We start from the raw sequence: 22,303 nt of genomic DNA, 5'->3' as shown, positions 1-22,303 counted from the left end.
CCTTTTCGCTTTAAATTAACAATACAATGACATTATTACAGCACCATTGAATGACTGGTGACTGGTTTCCCAATATCTAACTAGACTGAGTGCATGGCATGAATGTGTCCCTCAATTATATTTTCAATGATATACTCCTTACAAGACAAAATATTGAAAAGGTAGAATCTTTCTATCTATCTATACTCTAAAAAATCAATTTTGATTCCTACGATTTCGGGGCCAGAAAATCTACAAGGAACCATTTATTGTCGAAGGGAGATAAGGCGAGAGAGAGAGAGAGAGAGAGAGAGAGAGAGAAGAGAAAGTGAGGCAGCAACAAAAATAAGAAATGGCTGAGGCATTTTATGAGCTGCAGAGAGAAGGAATTTTAAAGAAAGTACTCTATGGAGGAGAGGGGAATCTCCCTGCGTTTCCGAATGGAGCAAAGGTAGTGGACAAAGAGCACGGTATAATTAAGAATGGGACATTCGAGCTACGAGGGCTCTTTCATAATTAACCGAAAAATGCCTGTAAAATCCGCGTTTTTTATGCTATCAACAAAATTCTTGCACGTGTTCATAACTTGACTCGTCCTTCATTTATCTACGTAACAGCCAAGTCTGTCGACACACTTCTGCCAACGCCGCACCATGGAATAGATACCCTCTCGGAAGAAATTTCCGTCAAGGTTTTGTAGCCATTTCCGCACATGGTCAACAAGCTCTTCATCGACATCAAAGCGCTTTCCTGCCAGCTCACGTTTCAGTGGCCCAAAGAGGTGATAATCAGATGGTGCGAGGTCTGGACTGTGTGGTGGGTGTGGCAAAATCTCCCATCCATATTTCTCTAGCCAACCTTGCGTCACTCGTGCTGTGTGGGTGTAGCGTTGTCGTGTTGCAAAATGACCCCGTTGGTCAACTGCCCTGGGCGCTTTCTGCGAATGGCCTCCCTAAGCTTGTCAAGAGTTTGGCAGTACCTTGCAGCATTGATTGTTTCTCCAGGTTGTAAGGTTTCGAACAGAATAACACCACGGCTGTCCCAGAAAACAGTTCCCATTATTTTCTTTGCTGACCGCATGACTTTGAATTTCTTCGCGACAGGTGAGGATGGATGTTTCCATGTCATCGAATCTTGCTTTGTTTCTGGGGTGCAATGGTGCAACCAAGTCTCATCACCGGTGACTATGCTGTCAAGAAAAGTCACATCGTACCCTAGAAAGTCTCCGCCGGCGTTGGCAGTATGCCCGTGAACCCTGCGTGAGCTCTTGCTTCTTCTCAAAAGTTCCCTGCAGATGTCCAATCTTTGTTCTTTATGATTGTGTGTCAATTGCTTAGGAACCCATCTTGTGCTGACTTTTCTGTAGCCAAGTTCATCAAATACAATTCTATGGGCAGAAGTTTCCGAAATTTCAAGACTGCTTGCGATTTCATGAAGTTTCAACCTCCTGTCTTGACGAATAAGCTCATCAACTCGCTTCACATTGTCTTCTGACGTCGCAGTTATCGAACGCCCTCTCCCTTCCCTGTCTGTCAAGTCGGAATGGCCGGCTTCAAACAAATTACACCAGTGATAGACTTGTGTACGGCTTATAACATGCTCACCATATACACTCTGAAAGTTCTTTATGAATTTCGGTAGGATTCAGACTTTTGGCGTTCAAAAAACGTATGACAGCTCTGATTTCCTCCTTTGACCAAGTTTCAAGGTGGGCCGCCATCTTTAAAATCGTCTAGAAATTCATTTTGCAAAATGATGCTTTTCATAATTTCTGGGAATATCCGTAAGGAAATAAGGAATATCATGTCGTTTACACAATTAAAAAATCTCCACTGGTTGCTGAGCAATGGGCATTTTCCGGTTATTTCTGAAAGAGCCCTCGTAGTTCGGGGTTGGGTCGGAGTAGTTCATGTCATCACAACTGAATTGACTTAGAACTTAGAGTAGGCACTTTGATAAAATTTTCAAACTCAAAATATCTTGATTTGACTCAGTCAGGGGGATGGGACTTGAAAAAACATAAAATTTGATACCTTATTTGTTTCTCTACGACCTACGGTTCCAGAGTTATTTATATTTTACTACTGAAAATTTTTGTCAACTTTACAATTTACAGAGAGAATCTGTGATCTCACTGCTGCCTCAAAACCAGCATCTCGCTGCGATCGGGAAATTTTGAGTCTTGCAGTCAACATGGCCCACTATTGTTTTCAGTAATTTTGTTTCAATTAAAAAATAAATGGCAAGTGTTAGATATCATTTTAAAGGTCAGAAAATAAGCTTTATTTTCATATAAATCATTTTCATGTATGGAAAGTATGGACAAAATTAATGATAAACGAAAATGGAAAAAAATATGAGGTTGTGTCCTAAAAAGTGGGGTTGGTGGCGGGAAAAATAAAATAATGAGCGAGTATATCAATTTTGATGAAATTTGGCAGAGATATTCTTCAATTAATTGTCTATCGATGTATGAAGTATAATTAAAATGTATCCATAATTTTAAAAGTTGTTATAATTCAAAAATTTATAAATTTTTATTACATAAGTTTTCTGAGAAATACAATCAGGAATTGAGAATGAAATACACCGTTAGAAAGCTTGTTTTGTGCCCTTTATAATGATACCAAAATTAGTCACATAGGTTCACAAATAACGCCATGGTGGCCAACACAGTAAAGGGTCAAAAATAAAGTTCCAAAAAACGAGTTTCACCTTACAGTGAGCCTATCGGCGGCCACTGGACTGGAGTTATCAAAGTGCCTACTTAGAGAGCTGCGCCGGGGTTACCAATACTTAGCTTCCTTACCAGGACCAATCATTCATTTGGACAGAAAAATAAATAAAAAACTTACCGCTTACCGTCAAAAGCAGTTTAGATTTGAAGATGCATTTGTTTTCTATCAAAAAACATTCGGTACTAGACAATCCTTGATGAATTTCAAAAGTTGTGTTTGAAATTATATCCTAAATATTTTCATGATTCATTCCTCGCGAAATCGTGTGTGTTTACGTCTGTTTACAATGGTACCGCGCAAAAAAAAACAAAAGTTTTTTTAAAAAGTTTATTGAGAAAAAGATACGGAAAAAAGTGTCCCTGTATGCAATTTGGTGCACTAGTGCAGTAAAAATTGGTGCGCAAAATTAGTTCGTAGCGGATGCGAGACTGTGTGTGCGTGTGTGTGTGTAGCCTCAGGATCTACGTACACGTAAACTGGTTTATCGTTGCAACACAAGCAATAAATAGATGGTCCTCGCTGTCGTGACCGCGCGCGCTCGTGTGTGTGTGTGTGTGTTTTATTTTTTTTTTTAATCAAAACAATTTTAACCATTAATGGCGAGATTCCATCTTACACTCCCCAAACTCCAGATATGAGCCTTAATGTTATCATTAAAAGACAAGCTTTGCGATTTACAGTTTAATTGAAGCCCGAGTCGAAATATACTCTTACTACTGCTCTCTTGGTGGAAACGATTTATTCTGCATAAGCAATCTGGAGAAAAAAATCAGTGTTGCTGTAAAAGGTTAAAATTTCACGAAGTACGCACCGTGAACACCGCTGTAACAATCCTTTGATCTACGTCATCAGGCAACCCATTGTTTCTTTCATCTTTTCCCATTCCCCCTTACTATCCCCCCCCCCCCCCCCCATCCCCCCCATCCCCCCTCTCTCTCTCTCTCTCTCTCTCTCTCTCTCTCTCTCTCTCTCTCTCTCTCTCTCTCTCTCTCTCTCTCTCTCTCTCTTGTCATAGTGTTATCCCTTCCCCTTCCCATCTCATTGTAAAATGAAAACGTTCTGCTGTTTGCAGATACATGTATGATTGTTTTGTTTTTTCTCTCTCTCTAGGCATTTGAAAAAAACAAAACAACTTAACCTTTTAAAGGCGAATATCAATCTAACTTGGACCAAAAATAAAATCTTACCGTTTTCATCAAAAGACAAAAAACAAAATACAATTTAAAAACAAGAGCTTTTATATAGGGCAATATCCACCCAACGTGCTCAAAGCGCTTTTTATCAATATTTTTACTGCTCTTATGGTGGAAAAGTTTTTTTTCTGCGTTAAAAAATAATATAAATGGAGACTATTATTTGAAAACAAAAAAATCAGAGTCACTGGCAAAGGGTTAATTGCAGTACTCCTGCATCCTGTGAGATTCCTACGGCACTTGCTAATCATAAAAAAGGAAATAGCAATCAACAATACTAAGGTGAAAAAAAAAAAAGAAGAAAAAAAAAGGAGGGGGGGGGGGGAGAGCAAACCCAGTAGCAATGCAACCTTTTAGCGGCGAAATTCGATCTTTGACCTAACACCAAATCTTCTATCATCAAAAGACAAGTAACGGCAAAACGATTATAGACAATTGAAGTCCGAGTTGCGATAGTCTGACTGCTCTCTTGGTGGAAACGCTGTATTCCCCATTAACATTAATAAAGATAAAAGCAAACTATTATCTGAAAGCAAAAAATTAGCTTCGCTGTTAAGGGGTTAAGAACACCTGCAACTGCAAGCATCCTTGACATGCTCTACGTCACCAAGGTCACCAAGCGTCACGTCTCCCTTTCGTCTGCATGCACCCCCCCCCCCCCCCCCCCCCCCCCTCCACTCTCTCACGGTGGTGGTGGCGGCGGATAAAAAAGGCCTTTTTTCTTTCTCATTCAATCAACTTGACTGCTGTTGGACCCTAGGCCTCTCTACAAGTACAAGAAATAATACTCACTTTTTTTTCTGCTCCAACAAAAATATCTACCCCCCACCGGTCTAATTATTTGTGGCAGACAACAAATTTCTCAAAACGGTCACATGACACTGTAAAAACAACACAGGAAGTCTATGAAAGCTTATTTACGGCATTTCCTTTGAACCGTGTAAACAACAAAATTTCGTTTTCATTCGACTCAACAGGTCAGATTGGCCGGTATTTTTTAACGAACTAAAGTTCTGAAAAATCAAAATGTTTCTTAGAAAGTTGAAAGATGCTAGTTTTTGAAACAGAGGTAGGTTTTTAAAAAAAATATTTATATTTTACGTGAATGCATGCTCAAGGCGAGTTGGACGTTCAGCGGAGGTTGGTAGGCCAAAGGCCCACCTCTCTACTTAAGTTTAAGTTGAGTATGAGTTCATCGTAGAGGGCCGGTGGTGCGTTGATGGTCTTTGAATCGGTCTCCACCAACTTGTGGAGGTCGAAAGGCTGGCTTCAATGGGAAATCTGTGCTGTATTTTAGATCCTGTAGGAAACTGTCAATTTGGCTTTTAAAGCTGTTTATGCTTGGCGCTGTAACTATTTTTTCAGGTAGGCTATTCCATGTCTCAACAATTCGCTGACTAAAGAAATTTTTTTGGATGTTTAAACGGCAATTTTGTTTGGCAAGTTTATAACTGGCCTCTTGTTCTTTTGTCTTTGTTAAATGTGAGGTAATCTTCTACGTTAAACTGTAGAGACTGTTGGTCAATTTATAAGTTTCAGTTAGATCTCCTCTGAGTCTTCTGTACATGAGGCTAGGGAGGTCTACTAGTGCTCTGAGTCTATCTTCGTAGCTGAGGTTTGAAATTCGGGAACAAGTTTGGTGGCTCGGCGTTGGACATTTTCAACAAGTAAAACATCTGATTTATTGATGGGGGACCATACACAGTTTCCATATTCCAAGTGTGATCGTATTAGACTTTTAAAAAGAGTGGTTAATATGGGTTTGTCTATATAGTCGAAAGATCTTCTGACAAGTCCCAGGATTCTATTTGCTTTGTTAACAGTCTTTTCACAGTGCTGGCTAAAATTCAATTTGGGGTCCACATATACACCAAGGTCTTTTTCACATAAAGTACTTTCCAATTTGATTTCAACTCCCTTACTATCCTTCATCCTGTAGACATGTTGGTTGTTGTTGTTTCCTAGGTGCATAACCTTGCATTTATTTGCATTGAAACGGAGTTGCCATTTTTTGGACCACAACTGAAGTGTGTCTAGGTCATCTTGCAGTCGGCCAGCTTCTTTGACATTATTTACAGATGAAAAAACTTTGGCATCGTCTTTAAACATTTTTATGAAGGAGTTTACTGCTTCGGGCATGTCGTTTACATAGCATATAAATAAAACTGGGCCCAAGACACTACCCTGGGGGATACCAGATAGAACTGGTTTCCATCCTGATGCTTCACCATTGATCACTACTTGCTGTTTTCGGTTTAGCAGAAAAATCTTGCAACCATCCCAACACACTGCCTTATGTTGGTAACAACAAGGTATGAAGTGAGTAGAAAAGTGCCAGAAGACAATAGAGAATAAAAAAAAAAATTTTAATTTTTTTCGCCGCGAAAAATTACCAACATAAGTGCCTGCTCCACTCACTTTTCTGAATTAAAAATTCACCCCATACACCGGAGCAGACTCAATGTCTCAATCGTTTCTATGTTATATGTTTGTGTTGAGAATATTGGCTATTAAGCATAACTGCTGGTCAAAATTACTTCGTGATGGTGGTGTGCGAACGAATCGGCAGTCTCAAGAAGTGGGTGAGAGAGGGATCTAGAAATGACTTGGGTTTGAAACGAATATTTTTGTGTTCATGGATAGCTCACACGGTAGAGCCACGCTCTCACCTGCCAGGCGGAGTTGTCGTACCAATAAGGTCGCAGGTTCAAACCCCACCACCGCCGCGAAAAATTTTTTATTCTCTATTGTCTTCTGGCACTTTTCTACTCACTTCATATCTTGTTGTTACCAACATAAGTGCCTGCTCCACTCACTTTTCTGAATTAAAAATTCACCCCATACACCGGAGCATACTCAATGTCTCAATCGTTTCTATGTTATATGTTTGTGTTGAGAATATTGGCTATTAAGCTTAACTGCTGGTCAAAATTACTTCGCGATGGTGGTGTGCAAACGAATCGGCGGTCTCAAGAAGTGGGTGAGAGAGGGATCTAGAAATGACTTGGGTTTGAAACGAATATTTTTGTGTTCGTGGATAGCTCACACGGTAGAGCCACGCTCTCACCTGCCAGGCGGAGTTGTCGTACCAATAAGGTGGCAGGTTCAAACCCCACCACCGCCGCGAAAAATTTTTTATTCTCTATTGTCTTCTGGCACTTTTCTACTCACTTCATATCTTGTTGTTACCAACATAAGTGCCTGCTCCACGTTAGTTTAAAGCTAGTTTAAAGGCTGAAAAATGGTCTTCTAATTTTGCCTTTGTTATTTACTGACGTACTTTGTGACCTGGAACTCTTGCATTTCCGGTAGTAACCACCATTTGGATTTCAAAACTGGCCTAAAATGGCCGCTAAGATTTTGAGTAAGGACTTTGCTGGAACGAATTTCATGGATGCGGTATACAGCTTTGCCCTGAATTTGATTTTATTTAAAAGTTTAGATGTTAACCCAACGTGCCATCATGAAATTTTGATTTACCAATTTCTCGTTTTTTAATTATCCAAAGCTAAATTATACCCTATTTTATCCACAATAAAAAGATATATACTAAATTGTCATTGATTTTAAAATAAACTACACCAAACGATAGAGTAATTCCTCCTGAAGAAAATAATACTTAAATCATTTAAATCCATCCATAAACATAAAATCTATGGAACTTTTTCTGAGACCCATCACTCAAAAGTCCAAAAAATCGGGTCACAGCCACTAGGCCATTTATCAGCTCCCTGCTGGAGGGCCAAATGGACGTTTACCAAAGTACCTAATAAAAGTTAAAAGCTCTTTTTCTTTGGTACTAATCTACAGCTGCTGCTGCTGGTGGTGGTAGTGATGGTGGCGGCGGCGGAACGTTGCGGCTACGATTACTACTACCTTACCACCCCTACCACAACAACAACAACTACTACTAATGGCTTGTTTGTCTCAGCGTGTACAGTGTCTCGGCTTGTCACAAAAGACAAGCAATGGTAGGTGTGATCAGTGGCTGGATCAGTGACAGTAATCGTGAAAAATACTGGTCCCATCGTAATTTCTTTGGCTAAGGCACTTTAACTCATTAGCCCCTTCAATTCAGGTGTGAATGAGTACCTGACTACAGGCTATGACAGTTGTAGTTGTAAGAATTTTAGCATAACAAAGGACGTTGAATAGGCGACTGGTACAGTATGAAAAGGACATATGCTTCCATATGGCCTTCTGGAAGGATAAACGAAAAATTGTGAAGCGCATTGAGCATGGTTATCTTTAGAAATGCACCATTTAAATGTTCATATTAAATTATTGATTAACTTTGTTGGCAGAATATTGGTTTGTGCTATCATCAGGATTTCTGTCACAATAATGTTACTGCACTCGTGATGGTTAGGTTTGCCATTACCAATGTATAAATTATAAGGAAAAAGACATGATGATTTCAAGATTATCAACATGACCGTTTAAAGATTTTTAAAAAGTGTTAAAGATGCTTGCAAAGTGAATGAGTTTTGCAAGTGTCAACATTAAAGTAAGATGATAACCATTTAATAGTTCATATGCTGATCTTTTCAACATGAAAGTACTTTTGTACAAAAAAGTTCTGTCAAAAAATTTAATTAACCAATTTTCTCAGCTCGATGGCTGCAACAGATTATTTTCAAAAGAAATAAAGGAAAATAAATCATTCAGAATCAAAGTAAAGTCTTGAGATTTGTCTTAAATTGAAATTTTATACTAACTTTACCATGCAAGTTGAAATCAAGTGATTATCTAAGATAATTTGCAATTAACTTGATTTCGATTGCCAGAAACATGTTGCAAACTATCAAATGGAGATGATCTGAAGAAATGAGATCTACAATTATATCTCTGTCTTGATATATATAACTATATACCTTGAATATCCAGTACATAAAAGCTGGGCCTAACAGTATCAATTCATATTAAAGTACTGCCAGTCTCATGCTGATTACGGATTGGCAAGTCCTTAAAACTATCCAAAGGAGGGTTAATTGGGGGGGGGGGGGGGGGGGGGGGGAAGGTAGGCAACTCCAAGATGCCCGCTTCGCAGTGGAGATATGCATGGCATGGATGATAAAGGGGAGGGAAGGGCAAGGATGACAGACAGAGGCCTTGGCTCCCATACCCATAGTCTCTAGTGTGCTATGACAAAGGCACAAACTCACCTGCTTGTGTGTGTGTGTGAGAGAGAGTGTGGGACATGTGGCGACATGCTTTGTGTATTTCAGTGAATATTTGCACACACTACACATTTGAATGATATAGCTGGTGCTATTTCTTGATTGCAGCAAGTGAATGCACTATGAGAAGTGAAGACTAAAAGATGGGGGGGGGGGGGGGGGGGGGTGATGATTGAGTGAGACTTTCATTATACTGCCTGTCTATCCCAGTTGTGCAGATCCAGATTGATGAGTTTATCTTATCTGGACTAGCAGACAGACGGAGTTTATCTTAAATATTTTAAATTACTAATGATTTATAGCGATAAAATGGGGACCAGTCTCAGAGTTTATTTTAAGCGAGAGTTTATCTTAACGTAGTTTGTCCTAAGTGGACTGCAGGGTATACATTTCTGAAAGACAAGTAGATGGTCTTCATGTCACAACAAATTTATTGTTAATTTAAATGTAAATTGTGACTATGTACCATTTATGATAATTACTACACTGAAAGGAAATAAAAACCCACTATCATCAATAATGAAACCAGCTTTTATCAGGGTGCAATTTTTTGTGTTCCCATTAAGAATATGGCTTCTCTGTAATAGGAAGAGGAGTAAAACATTTTCATAAGTCTTCAAGAAAATTAATATATTCTTTTTGAATGAGAAAATTCTTCATAGGTTAATTTCAAATATCAATATAATCCTCACAGGCATTTTTTCATTATCGTGTAACCAAAGCTGATGAAGAGAAAACTCTCTTGGATGACAGTCGTCATGCCGCCAAACCAATGGAACTCATTTTTGGCAAGAAATTTAAGATGGAAGTCTGGGAAAAAGTTCTCCAAACCATGAAAGTCAAAGAGGTGGCTGAATATACTTGTGAGACCAAGGTAAGCATAATGCAATTGTGTGAAACTGGGACATTGATGCTTTAGCATAAGCCAATTTGAGACTGCATGTTTGTGAGAAAATTTAAAAATCATTTTTAAGATACCAGTCCAACTGTGAGAGATCAAAACTTGAAATATTTTTATTGATGCTATGCTTTTTGGTAAAATACTCACAACATCTGCTCACCAAAATATACCAACACAAGACTTTGTGTAACCTTTAACGTTTATAGTCTTATTTATATGATTTAGTGAGAATCCAAACGGCTGTCTAAAATCAATAACAAAGAGCTGAGTGACATCAATTTCGTTCCTTCTATTGATAATACACAGTACAAGGGATATCTCGACCTTGTTAGTTAATTTTCTCATTCTGTCAAAGTAAGCTGAATTATTGTAATTCTCTTGTAATAAAATCCCAGAACAATGCTGTCAGGCTTAATTATGGAAATAGGAGAAATCAATCTGCATTGGTTTGGTAAGAGAACTCAACTGGCTTCCTGTAGAGAAATGTATAGACTACAAGATCTTGACTGTTAAATTTTACACCCCAGCAAGAAACCTGAGATCAGAATCTGATAATCACATTCTTGTGAAGCCAAAAATGCATTTGAATATTCGGCACCTCATATCTGGAACTCCCTTCCAAGATATATCAGAGGCAATAATTATGCAGAATTTTTAAAAAACATCTTTAAAGTTTCTTTTTAAAATGTAACATTATAGTTAATTATATCGCTTTGTTTTATGCTTTATGTTTGAGTGACTGTATGATTGATTCACTTATGTTACGTTGCTGTTAAGCGCTTTGAGCTTGTTAAGATGGGGTAAGGCACTGTATAAAAACCATATATTATTATTATTATTATTATTATTATTATTATTATTATTATTATTATTATTATTATTATTATTATTATTATTATTATTATTATTATAATAAATAATGAGGTGAGATATAATACAAGGACATCGGAATTAATTCATCACTCTCTCCCCCTCTCTTGGTCTTTCTCTCTCTCTCTCTCTCTCTCTCTCTCTCTCTCTCTCTCTCTCTCTCTCTCTCTCTCTCTCTCTCTCTCTCTCTCTCTCTCTCTCTCTCTCTCTCTCTCTCTCTCTCTCTCTCTCTCTCTCTCTCTCTCTCTCAATACACACACGCACACACGACGGTTCTCTCACTCTAAGTGGTTGAAATTTCATGCGGTATATCCGCCATGTTGGTATGCATTGGGCAGATTGGCAGACATGTAGTATTATTACATATTAGTACCCTCTCTCTTTAAAATCAAATTTCTATACTCCCTAAAATCTTTACATAAATTATGTATTGTAATGTATTCTATTGTTCTCCAATCCGATTAATAGATTTGTTTTAGCTTATTGTTATATTAGAAATATTGTTGCCCTCATTTTCAGCATTGTGCCATTTACCCTGTTGTTGCCAAGAGTTTACGCGATATTCAGAAGGGCAAAAGACACAGTCATGGTAACAATCATTGCTGTGGAATGATGGCACTCGCTGATCAAGGGATGGGCTATCCAGATCTAAACGAATTAATGAAAACTCCCCAACCATTAATTTTTACTTTGGGTATGATGACAATTTTGATTTAATTGTTTTGATATTGTAGGGTGAACTTCTGAAGTCATTACAATTTATGCTGTCATGCTGTTTTGCCTTCACCAAACTCTAATAATATGAAAGATGATAAGAATAATAATAGTGATTATAATTAATAATAATAATAATTATTATTATTATTATTATTATTATTATTATTATTATTATTATTATTATTATTATTATTATTATTATTATTTATTATTATTATTATTATTATTATTATTTTATTTTTATTATTATTATTGTTATTGTTGTTGTTGTTGTTATTGTTGTTTAGGTTATTATTATTATTGATAAAAATTGATAAAATTGAGAAGGACTGAAATATTATAGTATCATTGTGTCCTGATCTAAGAGGCTGTAATAGAAAGCAGATTTAAACATGTCATAGGGCTGTAATGTGATAATGTCTCTACTGCTCTAAGTTTATATTTAGTTATTTTTACTTTATGATAGTCACTTAAAGATTGTTGCGATTTAGCTGACTCATGTCAAAATAAAAGATCTTTGATGTCCCTTCAATACATTTAAAAACTGATCTCTTGGTTGTATATATCCATACTTTAATTATTTCTTTAACAAAAAAACATTACAGCATGGATATATGTTATATCAATGTTTTACTTGATGGCTTAGTGGCATCGCTTTCATTTCAATATCAGACGTGCAACATTGCTTTGGATGACTTACAATTGTTTGATGATTTCAGATAAATTCTTGAATAAACAGATCATAATTGCTTTCTGCAACTTATATCATAGGAATAGTAATACTTTTTTAATGATGTGATTACACATAATGATTTTGATTAAATCTAAAGAGAACAATCTGGAATAATTTAATATGGGAGCTAAGAGAGACGACAGACTGTAAATGATTTTTAAAAAACCCTTTTCACTCTCTAATTATGTATGTTGGCAGTGGGGGGATTGGCGCGTTATGAATGCCATCCATTATTATTTTCATTAGAAGCGATGTTTAAATGATTCCGACCTCTTATAAGAAATTCTTTTTCTTTATGTTGATAACAGAATTACTCAGCTTGGAACAACCAGACCAGTATGAAAAGGAGAGTTGGTCAATGGATGAAAAGGAAAAGCTTGAGAGTGTTCCAAAGTTAAAGATGGCAGGAAATGCTGCTTATGGAGAGGGTAAACTTGATGAAGCATCTGAGAAATATGCACAGGCTTTGTCGATGCTGGAAGACTTGATGCTTTTGTAAGGAAATGCAATAAAGCTGGTTATTTATTAGCTAATTAATGTAATTTTTTTAACATTTCGAGAACCCGCAATATGTGTAGGTCAATAAAGGCTTATTTGGTGCAGGCACTTATTTATTTTGATTATTATACAGTCGACTCTGCTTAATCGCCTACCCTTGGGAGTTCAGGTTACTATATCGATTAAGCGGAGTGTGCGATTAAGCAGAGAAGATAAAAATAGCATTAAAGCACCAACTTTCATTTGCCATTCATGTAGGACCTTCCCCTCTGAGTTTTCTATGGGCTTGGGATGGTCATGTTCAAGATAATAGGCTCATTAGAAGGGTATTTTTCTTAGTTTCTTTTTCTTTTGGTTTGGTTTGGGGTTTTGTTTTGTTTTTTAATTTTTTTTCTTATATATATTTATGTGATTCATTCTTTTGCCTTTTTTCCACCACTAAGCAAATTTTGCTTGAAGAAAAAGCCTTTATCAGAGAATCCACAGTAGTAAAGCCCCCATCTCGTCTGCGTTGTAAATGTCATTAGAGTGGTACTGCTGAAAAAGTTGTTTCAAAATTTCATCACCCCATTGGCTGGAAGACATGAGCATTGTGTTTTTCATCATTTTTTTTTTTAACACGATATTCTGTCGACCTTTCCATCTTGAAAGCCAGCATTCTAATGGGAAGAAAGACATCCCTTGAGTTGATGCCAGTTCAGTTGCCTTTTAAGTGTATCAATATGGGCAGTGACCGTATAGGTCAATCAAAAGATGAGATGCAAGTCCTCTCTGTGATCCTTTCTTATTGTTCACGGGCACGTGGGGGAAAACAATGCAATGTAATTGCACTCAAGTGGTCAAACACTGTAAACAAACACACGGCATTGAGTGGACTGCGATTACGTTTCACACCTTGTGATGCAGGCAGCGCGTGCAGGGTCAATTAGCCCGTCATGTCAGGTAATCCTTTGATGTCAATTAACAAGCATTGCGCGTCTCGCTTCATCATCATCCATCGTGGCTTGTGCTCTTGAGCACGTTGCCGGTCAGCTGTCTCCACGAATCACGATCCTCTACGGTGCACATGAAATCTGTGTTGCTTTTTGAAATCACATTTGGCCATTCTTAGGTTATTTAAATAAGTCATTCTTTGTCTTCCTCTAGCTCTCTTTCCTTCGATCATCCCAGATGTTACCAACTTTTCTATTCCGTCTCTTCTCCCCACATGTCCCAGAAACCGTAACTGCCTCTTTCTGATGTTATCGATCAATATACTTCCTTTTCTCACTTAGTCAGGGTCAAAGGGACAGTGGAATTGTGTTGACACGAAAGCTTTTTTCACATGTGATACGATATTAGCACACGGAAATGGTTCATTGAGAAACGCATTTTCAATACCTTTTTGTGTATTTTTAGATATTTTTCTCCGTTCAAGATGGAATCAAGGTGTAGCGATTAAGCGGAGAAGGTGTGCGATTAAGCGGAGTGATTATATAGAAAAAAATCTGTATTTCAGGAATGTGTAGCGTATAAGAGGAGTGTGCAATTAAGCGGAATGAACTGTACTACCATTATTTGCATGCCCTCAATCAAAGTAAGGATTAAATGCCTTTTTTAGAGTTTTGCACATCATTGCAATATATTACCTTGCCTACTACAGAATTTTTCAAATCATTGGAGAATTTACTTTGATTTACCTTCTAATTTTAGAATGACAATCTTACGTCTTTTGTTTTTTTGGTTGATATTTTTTCTTTTAAAAATATATATTTAGGCATTTATGATGGTAATGATGATCAGGCCATATTATGTTATCAATTTAATTTTTTTTTAAATTTAATATGGCTTACAGAGAAAAACCAGGAGAAGAGGAATGGGTCAAACTGGACGTCTTGAAGCGGGGACTGTTGTTGAATTTTTCCCAGTGCAAACTGAAGCAGTCAGACTTTTACACTGTCATCACACACACTACTGAAGTTTTGGAGAAGGAGCCAGGTAAATTACAAAGTTGGTTTTTTTTGGGGGGTTTTGTTTTTCTTTCTATTTTAATCTTTTTTTTTTTTTTGGGTCTTCAATTCTGAATATTCTCGACTCCGGTTGTTTTACAGAAAGAAGTGTAAGATTTATAGCGCAATAAAATAACAAAATGAAATGATATTATTGTGTTTTTTGTCATCATAATATAAAAGAAATAGAAGTAATCCAACAGGCTCATTTAGATCATTTACTTTTTGATGCTGGAAAATGAAAAGGGAGTGTATGAAGAAGTGCATATCTATCTTTACCAAAATCTTATTGTTGGCAGATGTGGTGCATTGTTATGAAAGTATATAACAGAGCTTCGTTATATCATTTATTGTTCTTATTATCAGTTAAGGCAATTTAATGGAATTCTTATTTATCACAATGAAATGTTTCAACAATGACCTTGTTTTCTTTTCGGGTAAATGCATGGTAGATAAGCTTTTCTTTCAATGTAGAATCTGATTACAGGTCAATTTTGTCATTAATAAGGATGCTTAACAGTTTTAAAGTCCTGTTTTTTTGTCTTTTTTTTTCCGCAAGGGGGGGGGGGGGGTCTTGATTTTTTAAAAATGATCATTTAGTAATGTTTATATAAGTAATAATGACTGTTCTGAAAGTCTATAATTGTAATTTATAGCAAATTGCTATTGAATTTCAAGATGAGGATTTTCATTTCCTTATGTCTTAATATTTTAATGCATCAAGACTGATTCATGAATAATGATGATGACTAATATTGCCATTTTTTCGTGTGCAATGAAGTTCTGGAAGGGGGGAGAGAGAGAGAGAGAGAGAGAGAGAGAGAGAGAGAGAGAGAGAGAGAGAGAGAGAGAGAGAGAGAGAGAAGAAGAGAGAGATTCTGATTCTTGTTTCAAGTCTTATCTTGATATACTGGCATTATGGGTTGGCAGCTCTCTACTTGATATCACTAACTAAAGTTTGACATTTACCTTTTTATAAAATCTATTCTTTGTAATTCACTGAAGTATCATCTCTTCGGTTTAGATTCACATTTTAAATTTTAATACCTCATTTTTTATCCAGCCAATGTTAAAGCTTTATACAGACGAGCTAAAGCACATGCTGCTGTTTGGAATGCAAAAGAGGCCATCAGTGATTTCAAACGAGCTGCTGAAATAGATTCTAGTCTGGAAGGAGCTGTGAAGAAAGAGTTAGCAGACCTGGACAAAAGGATAAAAGACAAAGATGAACAGGAAAAATCACGGTTGAAAGGAATGTTTGGATAAGGATTCAAGGGCAAATGGGAGGAATGAGAAGCTGAAGTCTGTGATCTTAGTATTTATATATTTTTTAATGTTTCAAAAATCAACACAGATGTAAGTGAATGGTAGTGGTAGCTTCAATTTATAACAAAAGCAAAAGAGGCAGATGTTTGAGACTAAATACTTTATACATATTCAAACCTTTTTTTAGTGTGTGACATGTAAACTTGTCAAAGACTAGTTCTGACAATAATGTCGTCAACACATGTGACTATGAAGTGAATAGAAAAACATATCGGTCACTGAATCTCTCTACAATGATGGAAAATTATAACCCTAAGTGATTTCTGAAAGTCTGGATATTCCTTTTTATTTACTTTGTTATCAGAGTTATAGAGGGAATTAGACTAACACAAAAGACCTAAAACACTACGTGAAAACCAATTTGAGTAGATTTTTACCAAAATCTTTTGGTGTGTTAAAAAATGTGCTTTATACCAGATTAAAACCTCCCTAACAAAAAATAGGAAAGCCTCATAAGCCGTATCAAATGAAAATCAATTTTAAAATAATTTATGCAATAAAGACTGCAACTGCAATTTTTTAAGACAACAATTGTCACAAATTCATGACTATTTTTTCCAGCATGACAAACAAAGCTATCATGTTTTCTTCATTGTAACAGGGTCATCATAACATTTCAAAAGTATATAACTTTTTGTATTGATTCTGTTATATTGATATATCAAAAACAAAATTTTGGAAAATAACAATGCGTCATGAACAAATATAGACATAAGTAATTGTCAGTTTTGTCTGTCACAATCTGGTTGTATAACTATTGCCCAAAGGACCTAAATTTAAGTCTGACATCTCATTTTTACAAGAAGCCTAGCCTCTATCAATTACTTTTGGCACAAAAATGTGGCTTATTTCAGGATCATAGCGCATCTTTTTCCAGATGACTCATTGAATTTCCCTTTGGGATATACAAAGAAATTGTTTTATACATTGAGTCCTGCTCTGAATGATGCAAAGTTGAGACCTTGGAAAAGGCTCTTTAACCACATTCTCTCACTGAACCCAGGTGTAAAACAAGTACCTGGCCATTAACGGTGTTGTCTCTGGGTTTTTAAAAAGTGTAATATTACGTCATGTCTCGTCCTCATGTTAAGTGTTGCTGTTGGCGAGGGACCCTTTGAAAAGTTCTTTGATTATGTTTAGTAGATATCGTGTTATGTAAATGCTCAAGTTTTTTTGTTTGTTTGTTTTTTGTTTTTTTTTTAATTAGAGACCAACGCAATCTTATTATTAGTGTCACGCAATAAAAATTGAAGCTAACATTCACTTCCATCATTACATTTTTAATTATTTAAGCTACGAGCAGTAATTTATTGCAAGATTTATGAAGAATCTGAATCTGAATGTTACTCGAAGTCTGAGTATTTGTATTTGAAGGCGGAAAGAGTTGTTGAATGTGGCAGCCGTTGTTGGTGTTTAGGCTTAAGAATTTTATTAATCTTCACTTGGAAGGTTTCTTAATCTGTGATGTCATAGTGTTGTTATGCTTTATTCTACTATAACTTGCTTTAGTTGATTATTGCAGTTTCATTGTTTTAATTAAAAGACAAATATATTGTCTTAGTATTAATTTCCAACTTATAACACTTTTTTTGAACATCGTGATTCTCTTTTGCTGTTGTGATATACAGTGGAGCTTGGTTATAACGAGAACCTATGTTCCAAGCATAAAGTCTAGTTATTCCCGAGCTCTTGTTATGACGGAGAGATCACTTTTGCTCTGTCTTCCATCTCCCTATATCTGTTTTCCCTTTCCATAATGCTCTTGTATTTGTCCTGGATTGGCATTGCTTGTCTGGGTGGGGTTCCGACCTCCCATAGTGGGCAGGGAGGTACTTACTGTGTCTTCTATCCCCCTGTACCTGCTTTTCAATTGTTTCCTGTCATTGTCTTGGAATGAGATTACTTGGTTTTGTCCTGATCCTCGCCGGAGTTCGTTAGCTGGGAGGGATATAGTCGAATGTATAGTTATAGTTTTGGGAGATGATATTTTTTTCCTTGTAAATCATCTCTCTGTTATGCATTGTATTATGTTTAGTTTACATATTATATTATAGGATTGGTAAACATTTGAGTGTATTCCTCTTCGTTGGGACCTGTGCTTGTGTCTGGATGAGATTTTTAGGTGATCTCAAACTAAGTACTTTGACAGTGTGCTCTTGGAATCTACACCTGTTCCCTATTTGAACCAATTCCCCTTTGTCTTACCTTTTCTTTTGTGCTTTAATTGTAATTCTAGAACTTTTTACTATACCATTTTCTTCCTTTTTACTGGCGCTGACATGACCATAATGTGTTGCAAGCGCCGTAAAACCCTTAAAAACATAAAAACAGCATTGCTTGTTTTTTTGTTTTTTTCATGGTTCTGGCAGGGATTCTTAGCCTAGGAGGAGGCAGTTGAATGTATATATGTCCATTTTTGAGAGATGATATATTTATGTTTCTCTTTGTAAATCACTATCTGTTATGTACCATTTTTGTGTTTAGTTTTGAATACACTTTGTAAACATTTGAATGTATCGTTCATAGCGAAATCTTTTACTTGTGCTTGGATGGGACTTTCAGGTAATGTCATGTTAGGCACATTGATGGATCGATCTTGGAATCTTCTGTGTCTTATTTGAACCAGTTCCCTTTGTCTTACTTTTTCTGTGGTGCTTTTCAACTTTTTCCCTATCATTCTCCTTTTTACTGGCACTGAAATAGCCTTTCACCGTTGCAAGTGTTGTAAAACCCCTAATAACAAAGATCTGCTCGTTTTCCTTTTGTTCATTGACATTGGATAATGCTGTGTTTTTCAATGTCAACAAGGCTGTATCATTGTATTTGTCTTAACCATTTAGTTTTCTGAAATAACCCACAATCATTTTTATTGAAAGTAATTACCATCTCACCTAACTCACCTGTTGGCTCCACTGGAATCAGTTCTGGCTACTCTACTCAATGGTGCCATATTTCCCACTCTTCTTTGTCTTAATTGACCAAGTCATTTTCATGCCGTTGGGCTAGTTCAGAAGTGGCTGGCCTCAGTTCCATTTTCCTTTAATTTGGTTTGATACATAACTCATAATAAGCTTGTTTTCTCATTTGAGGGGCATGACCAATATGCATTTCAGTTTCCTTGATTGGCTCTGTGGTCTTGTGGTATGATATTCACCGCTGGACAGGTAGGTCCCTGGCTCAAGTCATTCTGGTTGGTGCAAAGTTGGAAAAGGCTGTTTACTCACATTTTCTCACTGCACTCAGTTGTAAAATGAGAACTTACCTTTTGGAAAAGAAATCATAACAGCGCCTTTCAGGCATTATTTCTCATCCTACATTTTAAATGTAATTGTTGACTTGGAATCTCTTGTAAAGCGCTTTGAGCACATTAAGTGGAATGTGGGCTATACAAAAGTTCGAGAAAGAAATAACAAAAGAAATAATTAATGATGCTCAGCAGTCTGTGAATAGTCCTTTAGTTGATTGAGAATAATTTTGTTACTCTACCCCTGGCCTATAATTCCATTTTATTACCATTTTATCCTCATACCTCAACGCGAGCCTATAAAAGCCTATATACCTCAAAGCCTTAAGTTCAATTTTTTTAATGGCCAGGAAATAATAATTGAATTTTTCCACTTATGCTCTTTTCCCAATTTTTAAAAAGTCAACATTATATGAGGGAAAAGTAAAATTAAAATATTTTTTTGAATCACTAGCCTATGGAATGAAGTTTATCTCACTTTTTCTCCATTTAGGTGGACAGCAAGAATAAATAACTGAGTAATGTCCATCAGTTTCAATTGTTCAGATTGATTCAACATTTTCATGCTTTTGTACCTTTGTCTGGTTCGTGTTTCAATTTCATACATACCTTTTCAGATTTTTAGCCAAAACATTTCCACGTCTCTTGAACACAACTTAACTTACAAAGTAGATTTATTTGCTGAAGAGAAATGAGATGATTGATATTTGTATTTTCAATTGCAAGGATAACAAATATTTATCCATTTAAACCAATATATTCTCTATGTTGTCAACTTATTTAAGAATTATTAGTGAAATCTGTGTCATCTATAATTTTATAATTTACGTCCATTTCATTTCACTTCACCCACTTTACATCTGGAAGGCTAATTGGTTGAATATTTTGGTTGTCTTAGTCGCTCATAAAACTGATGATATTTTCATCTTACTGTCTCTTATTTTTGCTGGGTTGGGAAAGTAAAAGGTCAGGTGATATGCAGATAAAGACAGCACTTGATTGTAAACATTGTATCATTTAAACTATCATTCTACTCAAAGGAGCAGAATTGCAGTGCATGAGTAATGACAGCTTCAAATGCAATAAGTAGTAGAAGTAAGCCTCGCAGTCTGAATGACGCTAGCTGAGAATTGTGTGATTCAGTCATGGTCGATAAGTATAAAGGAGTGCCAAAGAATTGTTTTGTGTATCAGAGTTTCAAACCTTTTGTGCCATTTCTGATGTATTATTATTTTGTAGCCTTTTTTGTTGTTTTAGGGACCATGATTCTTTTACTGTCTTTTACCTCAGCGTTTTAGATGAGTTAATTAGTAGAGAATTAATTTAAACTTTTAAAGGATTGGATCTCAACTTTACTGTATTGTTTCTCCATCGACTACTGCCTTTTGGTGAAAGAAGCCTAGATATCTTAAGCGACTGAATTATAAATCCCTTACTCCATTTTGTATATCAGAAAGACGTCAAAGCTTCAAGTAATTATTTTGTCACGAATTGTATCTTGAAAAACCAAAATTGCAGTTGCTTTAGCCATTTTGGTCTGAGAAACCAAATTTTTTATTATAAACTTATAGAGTTGATTTTACCCTCTGACGAACCAATATTTTAAAAAAATTTATATTAGCCAAGTCGTAGAAGCAAATCATTTGGTATTTCCAACTCTGTAGCTGTTAGTTTCTTAGTTTGAGAGGTAATTTCTTTCTTACCTCTTTCATATTTTTTTTTTTTTAGATAATTTGGTCATTTGGGAAGGGTTTTCGCCTCTGACATTATAATGTTTGCATGTTTCCCTTTGCCAATTTGGCATATTTGTTTACATTTTTGTACCTGTATTAAAACCTAAAAATCTATAGACTGGTTTTTTCTATCTCCATTTTTTTGTGTGTTTTTTTTCTTCTCTTTTTAAAAATATTTATATTGTTTGTTTTTTTCGAGATTTTTTGTCCTTTTTTTCTTTGTTTTGTTTGTTTGTTTCTATATCTGTTTTTATAATAACTGTTTACTGGGTGGGGTCTTCTGAGCTCCCATTGTGGGCAAGTGGTCACTTGCTGTGTCTTCTATCCCCCTTTATATGTTTTACGAGTTGCTTTATGTCTTTGTCTTAGATTGGGATTGCTTGATTTGTCCTATCCCTTGCCAGAGTCCTTGGCTGGGAGAGAAAAAGTCAAATGTATAGTTATAATGTTAGGGAGCTGGTATTGTTCACTGTAAATCATCTCTCAGCTATGTAAAGATATATTTTTTGTTTTGAAAATATAATGGTTTGTAAATATTTGAGTGTATTCCTCTTAGTGGAATCCTATGCTTGTGTCTGAATTATTAGAATTTTATGTGATCCCAAACTAAGCACACTGATGGTCTGCTCTTGGAATCTATATCTGTTGCCTATTTGAACCAATTCCCCTTTATCTTACTTTTTCTCGAGTGGTTTAATTGTGATTCTCTTCCTTTCTACTGGCGCTGATTTGACCTAAATATGTTGCAATTGCAAGTAACTTAAAATCCTTAAAAGCGAACAAAACATTCAATTCATAGTTCTGTGAGACAAACAAGACAAGTATTTTCCTCTTTAAATAACAAAACATATTGCAGTTTCCTTATAATGATGGAAAAGTGACTTAGCAGAATTTGAAAGTCTTGCTTGGAAACATATACTTAAATATTCTTATGTTCAATCGGTTCATATTATTGCTTTCCAATCGATTGTCGTTCCAGTTCCAAAAAAGCGTTGTCCGACCATATTGAACGACTTCCGTCGAGTGACGCTTACATCGCTTGTAATGAAATGTTTAGAAAAAATTTTAAAATCTGAGCTCCTCCAAAAATGATATAACCTGAAATTGCTAGATCCGTACCAATTTGCCTACCAGCAACATCTCAGTATAGAAGACGCACTATTAACCGCCACAAATTCGATCTCAAAACACCTTGACCAAACG

At 36.1% G+C, this 22,303-nt stretch overlaps 1 protein-coding gene across 1 annotated transcript; it reads left to right on the top strand.

Annotated features, from left to right (window-relative positions):
- Positions 1-52: 52 nt before the first annotated feature.
- LOC144968725 (AH receptor-interacting protein-like) lies at positions 53-21,214 on the top strand. The gene is made up of 6 exons (XM_078907348.1): positions 53-430; positions 9,785-9,964; positions 11,381-11,555; positions 12,620-12,806; positions 14,644-14,786; positions 15,861-21,214. Exons 1-6 carry the CDS (start codon positions 332-334, stop codon positions 16,061-16,063), a joined length of 987 nt encoding a protein of 328 aa, XP_078763474.1. The 5' UTR covers positions 53-331; the 3' UTR covers positions 16,064-21,214.
- The last annotated feature ends 1,089 nt before the right edge of the window (positions 21,215-22,303 follow it).

This window comes from Berghia stephanieae, chromosome 3, assembly GCF_034508935.2.
Source record: "Berghia stephanieae isolate SIO BIC M18660-M18661 chromosome 3, UCSD_Bste_1.3, whole genome shotgun sequence".
NCBI lineage: Eukaryota > Metazoa > Mollusca > Gastropoda > Nudibranchia > Aeolidiidae > Berghia > Berghia stephanieae.
Note: the sequence above shows the minus strand (reverse complement) of the source record. Positions and strands in the feature narration are given on the sequence as shown.

What these genes read in the sequence shown, in the direction of transcription:
- LOC144968725 (XM_078907348.1), top strand. Translation starts at nt 332, where the DNA reads ATGGCTGAGGCATTTTATGAGCTGCAGAGAGAAGGAATTTTAAAGAAA. An exon ending in AATATACTTGTGAGACCAAG is followed by an intron (nt 9,965 to 11,380) that starts GTAAGCATAATG and finishes CCTCATTTTCAG; the next exon opens with CATTGTGCCATTTACCCTGT. An exon ending in ACCATTAATTTTTACTTTGG is followed by an intron (nt 11,556 to 12,619) that starts GTATGATGACAA and finishes TGTTGATAACAG; the next exon opens with AATTACTCAGCTTGGAACAA.